The sequence below is a fragment of the Oratosquilla oratoria genome, chromosome 19 (assembly GCF_046742065.1).
Source record: "Oratosquilla oratoria isolate Oo_2021 chromosome 19, ASM4674206v1, whole genome shotgun sequence".
In the NCBI taxonomy this organism is placed as follows: Eukaryota; Metazoa; Arthropoda; class Malacostraca; order Stomatopoda; family Squillidae; genus Oratosquilla; species Oratosquilla oratoria.
This window is the reverse complement of record NC_134795.1, coordinates 36,846,852-36,855,045: the sequence shown is the minus strand read 5'-3', so window position 1 is coordinate 36,855,045 and position 8,194 is coordinate 36,846,852. Positions and strand designations below refer to the sequence as shown.

Sequence of the window (8,194 nt, the reverse complement as noted above, 5' to 3'; positions counted from 1 at the left end):
TATACTTTATAGTACGATACCTTGTTCTGTATAATACACTCGTTGCACAATATGGTACCCCACATATAGTACGATCGCCGCACAATCACAATACGTGCAATCATAATACCACACTATAGTACCCGGTATTATATAGTACCTTCACTTTATATGGTACCTTCAATCTATACGTTACCTTCAGTTATATGGTGTACCTTCAATTTATATGGTGCCCCGCATCTCCACCATTTTGTTATGCCATGACTTCCCAGGGCATGATGATCCCCGAGTATTCTAATTGAGGGCCCCAATATAGCGTAACAAAGTCCGAATTATGAGAGAGGACTTGGGCCCTTAAGTTATGTGTAATTATCAGTCAACTGTTTCTTAAGAGCATTCCACTATATTGTTTCAAATAAAGAGCAACAAAGGAAAATAGATTTAATTATAAATGAAAGCTTAAGCATGACAGAACAATTCCAATTTAGAATAAGATGCTGCCGGCGAATGAGAATTGAAACATGGGAAAGCCGGCAGCTTTTAACAAGAGTATTAAAGAAAATAAAGATCTTTGCACAAGTATAACCATTACCATATAGACATAGACACACACGGAATATAATAATCCAAGTTAATTTACTCACTAGAGACCTAACTGCACTGGAACTAAAAATGTTTAATCTTACTTGACACAGGGTATTCTCACCAGTTCTTACAAGCTCGATCCCTTCAGGCAACTCAACCCTAACTCGCCTGGCCGACCGCCCACGTCACCTTCGGCCACCAATAAAGCAAAACTAAAGGCATCCACATTCTTTGTTACAAGACACATGTTTATATCTGACTGTACATGACGATTACATATAATTATTCATGTACTAGTGCATTCACATTACACCACCATACAAGGAATACATTCATCGTACCTTCGAACAACGTATCACCTAGCAGACGACAGTAGTCGTTGAAGGCGAACGGACAATAAACTTGCATAGTACATGGTTTCATACATAATACATAGTTTTATACATAGTATATAATACATACACAATACATAATTTACATAATACATAGTTTATCATAGAAAAAAATGCACTCTTGCACAACAATATATACATATATATATAATGTATATATATGTATATATATATATATATACGTATATATATATATATATATATATATATATATATATATGTGTGTGTGTGTGTATATATATATATATATATATATATATATACATATGTATATATATACATATATATATATATATATATATATATATATATATATATACATACATACATATACCAAGGCTCTTTCCCCCTTCCAAGGGAGGTAGCCAAAAAGGGAAAGGCACAAAAACACTCCCACCCATTTCATCCCTAAATACACTCCACACCCCTCCCACCCTCCCTCTCATCTGAGCACCTCCTGGATGACGGGTCATCCCTGCACCCTGCCCACCGCCCTGGGTCAGAAGCAGTGTCGCAAGACACAGCACATCCACAGGAAGGCCGCTTCATTTAATCGGCGACCCCCCCTCTCCGTCCCCCCTTGCATATAAGGAGAGGACGGGGAGAAATCCCTTCGGGCTGCGTCAAAATTTACTCACACATACTACCCCACCCCCCACCCCCCCGCCCATTCCTCCTCATGCAATCACAACATCATCCATATACAACCATTCTCCACTCACCTCTGTCTTCCGTCCTCTCCCTTCCTTCCTCAACAGACATTCCCCTCTTCCCCAAAGCCCCCTTCACCCCATCCATCCACCTCATCCTAGGACGTCCCCTCATGTTCACTCCCTCCACATCTGCCTTCCATACCTCTTTTACTAGTCTTTCTTCACTCATTCTTTCCATGTGTCCAAACCATCCTAATATTCTTTCATCAACCCTATCTCCCAAATCCTTTTTCACCCATGTTCTCCTCCTCACCTCCTCATTTCTCACTCTATCCAGCCTAGTAACCCCCATCATACTTCTCAGACACCTCATCTCAAACACATTCAAACTCCTTCTCTCTTCTTCTCTTATGTTCCACGTTTCTGCCCCATACAGTGCTGTTGGCACAATCACTCCTTCATACAGTCTCCTCTTAGCATCCATTCCCAAATGTCTATTCCTCATTACACTCTTTAATCCACCAAGGCATTTACTCGCTTCTATCAATCTACATTCTACCTCCACCTTCACTCCACCTTTTCCTGCTATATTTGCACCCAAGTATCTAAAACTATCCACTTCCTCCAGTCGCTCTCCCTTAATGTTCACTTCCAGTCTACTGCCACTTTCACCCCTTGTACATCTCATCACCTTACTTTTACCCACATTTATCTTTAGCTTTCTTTTATCACATACTCTCCCAAACTCTGCCACCAGCTTCCTCAATCCCTCCTCTGACCCTGCCACAAGCGCAGTGTCGTCCGCAAACAACAGCTGGCTCACCTCCCACTTTTCTCCATTTTCTTTAACCATCTCCAATCCCTGACCCACTACCCTAGCATTCACCTCTCGCACCACCCCATCCATGTATAAGTTGAACAGCCAGGGCGACATAACGCATCCTTGACGAAGTCCCACCTTTACTTCAAACCACTCACTCTCTCCATTTCTAATCTTGACACAAGCTCTACTACTCTCATAAAAACTCTTGACAGCTACCAAAAGCTTTCCTCCTATCCCATAAATCTGCATAACCTCCCACAGTGCCTTTCTGTCTACCCTATCATAAGCCTTTTCCAGATCCATAAAAGCCCAAAAAACATCCTTCCCCTTTCCTATAGCTTTCTCACATATCTGTCTTACCACAAAGATCTGATCTACACAACCTCTCCCTGTCCTAAATCCACACTGTTCCTCACCAATTACTCCTTCTGTTCCTCTCCTAATCCTCTCAATCAAGATCCTCCCATAAGCCTTCCCTACTACACTTAACAGGCTAATCCCTCTGAAACTACTACATTCACACTTGTCCCCTTTTCCCTTGTAAAGAGGAACTATACAGGCAATTCTCCAGTCCTCCGGTACTCTACCCTCTCTCCAGCAAACATTAAATAACCTCACCAACCAGTCCACCATCACTGAACCTCCCTTTTTCAGACATTCTGCATGGCATCCATCCAGACCAGGTGTCTTACCTGCTTTCATCATCTTAACAACTGCCTTCACCTCATCCTTCCTTATTTCTCCTCCATTCTCCTCACTCATCACTCTCATTTTCTTCGCATTTCCCACTGCAGCTATCTTTCCTTCCCTATCCTCCTTCACATTTAGCAACTCCCTAAAATATTCTGCCCATCTTCCCCTTACTGCCATCTCTTCCATTATCATCTCTCCACCTGTACCTTTTACCTTTTCTTCCCTACTTGATTCGCCTCCTCTTCCTCTCCTAATTTCTTTCCAAAACATCTTTTTATTACTTTCAAAATTTTCTGTCATACTCCTACCCCATTTCACATCTGCTCTCCTCTTTGCCTCCTTTACCTTTTGCTTTACTTCTCTTTTCTTTTCTTTGCACGTCTCATATGACTCCCCCGTCCTCTTTTGTAACCAATCTGTGAATGCTCGCTTCTTCTCTTCTACAACCTTCTTTGTTTCCTCATCCCACCATTCACTACCCTTTCTTCTATTTCCCCCTGTCCTTCTTGTTCCACACACCATCCTTGCACACTTTAAGACTCCCTCCTTGAACCATCCCCATTCCTCCTCCACACCCATCTCTGCTCTATCCTTTACTCCCTCCCACTCCTCCTTCAGCTTCTTTTCGTACTCCTTCTCCTTTTCCTTTTCATTCAAGGAGTTCACTCTAAGAACCTCCCTACCTTTTGTCCCTTTCCTCTTTCTCCATCTATCCTCCACTCTCAAATTACCTTCCACCAAAAAATGATCTGATATTCCCCACCCTCTCCCCTTAGCACATGTACATCCTTAACTCTTCCTATCATAATCCTATTTACCACTACATAATCCATTAGCGCTCTATCTACCACCCTTCCCTCCACCACCCTCTCCCATGTGTACTTATGCTTGAATTTCTTCAGAAACACTATATTTGCTATCATCAACTCTCTTTCTAGACACATTTCCACCATCAACTCTCCACTACGATTCTTTCCTGGAACTCCACACTTCCCAACCACTCAATCGATTGGACCATTTCCCACCCTAGCATTAAGGTCTCCCAGTACTATTACATTGACATTTCTTCCTAAACCCTCTATGCACTCATTTAAATCTATCCAAAAGGCCTCCCTTTCTTCCACGCTCTTCTCACTGCCAGGCCCATATGCACTTACAAAGACCATCTCCTTTCCCAGTTTCACCTTCATCCACATAATCCTTGAGGAAACCTCCTTCCACTCCACTACCTGTTTACCTATCTCCTCACTTACTAGAATAGCCACCCCTTCCCTCCCTCGCCCTCTCTTCACTCCTGATAACCTCCCACTTACACTCCCAAACTTACACTCACCCTTCCCTTTCAACTTAGTTTCACTCAAAGCCAACACATCCATCTTTCTTCTCACAAACATACTACCTATCTCTTCCCTTTTACTCTCATCTGTACCACATCCACGCACATTAAAAGACCCAAACCTTAGGGTGCTGGCCCGAGGCCCTCCAGCACCCCTTATGCCTTCACTTTTCTTTTTAGGATATATGCCCCGTGGGGCTACAGGGAGAAGGATGCCTAGTCCCTCTCCCCGTCCCTTTCTTATATATATATATATATATATGTGTGTGTATGTGTGTGTGTGTGTGTGTGTGTGTGTGTGTGTGTGTGTGTGTGTGTGTGTGTTTGTGTTTGTGATTCACCTTGGTCTTTGGATCACGTGTTGGACTCGTGATCGACAGCTGGATCCCTCCCGGAAGAGAGCTCAGAGGTCGCATGACCGATCTATGAGTAATGCTGTGACCTTTCACGCACACACACACCCATCACCCAGCCCACGAGAGTTGGTGTAACGACTCGAAGCGCAGCGATACTGGAATTATTTCAGCTTTGGGAAGGATTCTAAACTGGACCGCCGTAGTGACAGTCGGGGACTCTACCAACCGCGCCACCGAGTCGTGTGTGCGTGTGTGTGTGAGTGTGTGTGTGTGTGTGTGTATGTGCGTCTGTGTGTGTGTAGATGTGTGTGTGAGTGTGTGTGTGTATGCATATACGTATATATATATATATATTCGTAAATAGCTGGAGTCCAGGAACCATTATTATGGGAGAAAGCATACGCTGGACTCGACGTTCGTCAATTTATTCCGACGTTTCGAACCCTGTCCGGGGTTCGTCTTCAGGGTAATACAGTGGTAGCAATGGAAATGTACATAAATAAGGGGAATTTGGTACACTGGGACAGGTCTCCACAGTAACCGTTACAATCCGACGCAGTTAAACCAAATCAAAAACACAAAAGAGAAACAAATATAAATAAAACTATAAAATAACAGGTGCAATACTTCCTTGAAAAACATTCACCGAGTTTACCATAGAAAAATATGTATATATATAAATAAAGAAAATATAGTGAAAGTTGTAAGGATTCACCCCGCTACCGATGGGTCGCACCACTGTGCACTCCCGTGGAACAAATGTCCCGCGTAGCATGTATATCACGAATAAAAGAAATTGGAACAAGAACACAAAATCCATCAATATCATAAACATAAACATTGAAATAAATAAGAAAAGCAGTATGAAAAAATGCCCCCCAAGATTGGGCATAAAGGCTGTACGACGTGGCATGCCACAACGGTACGCGGAACAAAAGTCATGTAACGCATGCCACCACCGTTAGTAAATTTCATAAATAAATAAAATTACATACATAAAAATGAAAATAAAATGGAATGATACAAAACACATCAAGAAACACACTACCGTCATGTCGAAACAAAAACAAATAAAACACACAACATAAACATATTAAGAAGTAAGCTTCTTCTCCAGCCTATCCTTCGCCCCCTTATAAATTGGGTTTAAAGTGATGCACCTATTGACACTATTATCATCACTTGACCAAGCTTCCAAGAATAACCTGGTGCTTTTTCCACTACCTCCGTATTTCACTTCCGCGTTTTGCCAGTCCATTTCGTGTCCCGTTTCCTCGCAGTGTCTTGAGACGGCCGAACTCATGTCCTTTCTACTAACAGCCCTCTGGTGTTCTATCAGTCTTGTCGCCAATTTCTTGCTCGTTTCCCCAACATAATGTGTCTCGCAGTCCTTGCACCTAATATCGTAAACCACCCCTATTCGGTCCGTTTGGCTCACAGTGTCCTTAATTTTGGTCAGGGCCCTATGTAGAGTGTTCCTCGGTTTGTGTGCTATTTCAACACCGTGTTTCCTTAGCAGTCTGGCCGCTACCTCAGAAGCCCCTTTCAAGTAAGGGACCGTGACCCGCGTCGCGTCCGGTCGTCTGTCGTCCATCCTTCCCCTCTGTTGTCGTGCCGTCCACCTTTTTACCACCGAATTCGGGTAGCCGTTGTCCCTAAATACCTTCTTCAGGTGACTCCTCTCCTTCTTCTTGCTATCTTCCGTGGAACACACCTTTTCCACCCTAGACCACAGAGTCTTAATCACACTTCTTTTGTGGGTGGCCGGATGACAGCTGCCATAGTCCAGAAGTCGGTCTGTATGGGTGTCCTTTCTATAAACCCCCGTCATCAGTGTGGACCCGCTTCTCGTCACCATGACATCCAGGAATGGCAATTGGCCGTTCTCCTCTTTCTCCATCTCGAACTGGATGGCTTCATTCTTTGTATTCTTTTTTTTTTTTTTTTTTTTTTTTTTTTTTTTTTTTTTTTTTTTTTTTTTTTTTTTTTTTTTTTTTTTTTATATATATATACATATTTTTCTATGGTAAACTCGGTGAATGTTTTTCAAGGAAGTATTGCACCTGTTATTTTATAGTTTTATTTATATTTGTTTCTCTTTTGTGTTTTTGATTTGGTTTAACTGCGTCGGATTGTAACGGTTACTGTGGAGACCTGTCCCAGTGTACCAAATTCCCCTTATTTATGTACATTTCCATTGCTACCACTGTATTACCCTGAAGACGAACCCCGGACAGGGTTCGAAACGTCGGAATAAATTGACGAACGTCGAGTCCAGCGTATGCTTTCTCCCATAATAATGGTTCCTGGACTCCAGCTATTTACGAATATTGGTCAGGCTTATGGCGTTGAGGTACTCAACATAGTCAGGAAGTGGGAAGCCAAGGAAATCAAGAGGAGCTTAGTGCGAGAGCAGCTACGTTTTTGCACTATATGTCGCAATCGGAAAGTGTTACCCAACTTTGCTAGGATTAAATCTCCGGTAAACAGCAAACGAGCTAGGGAGGTTTTAGAGTCATGTGGTCGCAGACTGCTCAAATGTGCTTTGGACCATCATCACGGAACTTTACACCGGCTGGGTTTGGAGATCGAAGAACACCGACGTCTACTCGGTCAGTCCTTGGATCAAGGTGTGTTAGTTGAGGTTATAGCTAAAATTACCAGCCTTAGTAGATCGAAGGCTGGAGCCAAGCGGACAGTCTTGGATCGCAAATTGGATAGATTATTAGACACTAGGCGGCAGGAGCCGGAAAGGTGGGTTAGTAACCTCTCGAGTAGACCACTCAGTGGACCCGAGACCAAGGTCCTGTCTAAGGGTTTGAACTTCAACATGCAAGGAGGTGTGAGAGAAGAGGAATTCCTGGCTGCGGTGGAAACGGGAGTCAACTTGATGACGTGCAGTGAGGAAGGTAAACAGGACACAAGGATGCGCATAGTGGGAGCACTGGGGAGACCAGTGCGGGGACATAATCTCACTACGGAGGAGACCAAGGCTTTGACAGGCTTAAGACGAGACCGGTCCATAGTGATACTGTCGAGTGACAAAGGCTGTAACCTCAACTAACACACCTTGATCCAAGGACTGACCGAGTAGACGTCGGTGTTCTTCGATCTCCAAACCCAGCCGGTGTAAAGTTCCGTGATGATGGTCCAAAGCACATTTGAGCAGTCTGCGACCACATGACTCTAAAACCTCCCTAGCTCGTTTGCTGTTTACCGGAGATTTAATCCTAGCAAAGTTGGGTAACACTTTCCGATTGCGACATATAGTGCAAAAACGTAGCTGCTCTCGCACTAAGCTCCTCTTGATTTCCTTGGCTTCCCACTTCCTGACTATGTTGAGTACCTCAACGCCATAAGCCTGACCAATATTCGTA

General features: G+C 43.3%; 1 protein-coding gene across 1 annotated transcript; it reads left to right on the top strand.

The window, feature by feature from the left end:
• The first annotated feature begins 205 nt into the window (after nucleotides 1-205).
• LOC143035593 (uncharacterized) lies at nucleotides 206-7,881 on the top strand. The gene is made up of 2 exons (XM_076202460.1): nucleotides 206-268; nucleotides 7,135-7,881. Exons 1-2 carry the CDS (start codon nucleotides 206-208, stop codon nucleotides 7,879-7,881), a joined length of 810 nt encoding a protein of 269 aa, XP_076058575.1.
• Nucleotides 7,882-8,194: the final 313 nt, after the last annotated feature.

Coding starts and splice junctions, on each gene's coding strand:
- LOC143035593 (XM_076202460.1), top strand. CDS start 206: ATGGTGCCCCGCATCTCCACCATTTTGTTATGCCATGACTTCCCAGGG. Junction 269..7,134: donor CAGGGCATGATGATCCCCGA/GTATTCTAATTG, acceptor CCTGGACTCCAG/CTATTTACGAATATTGGTCA.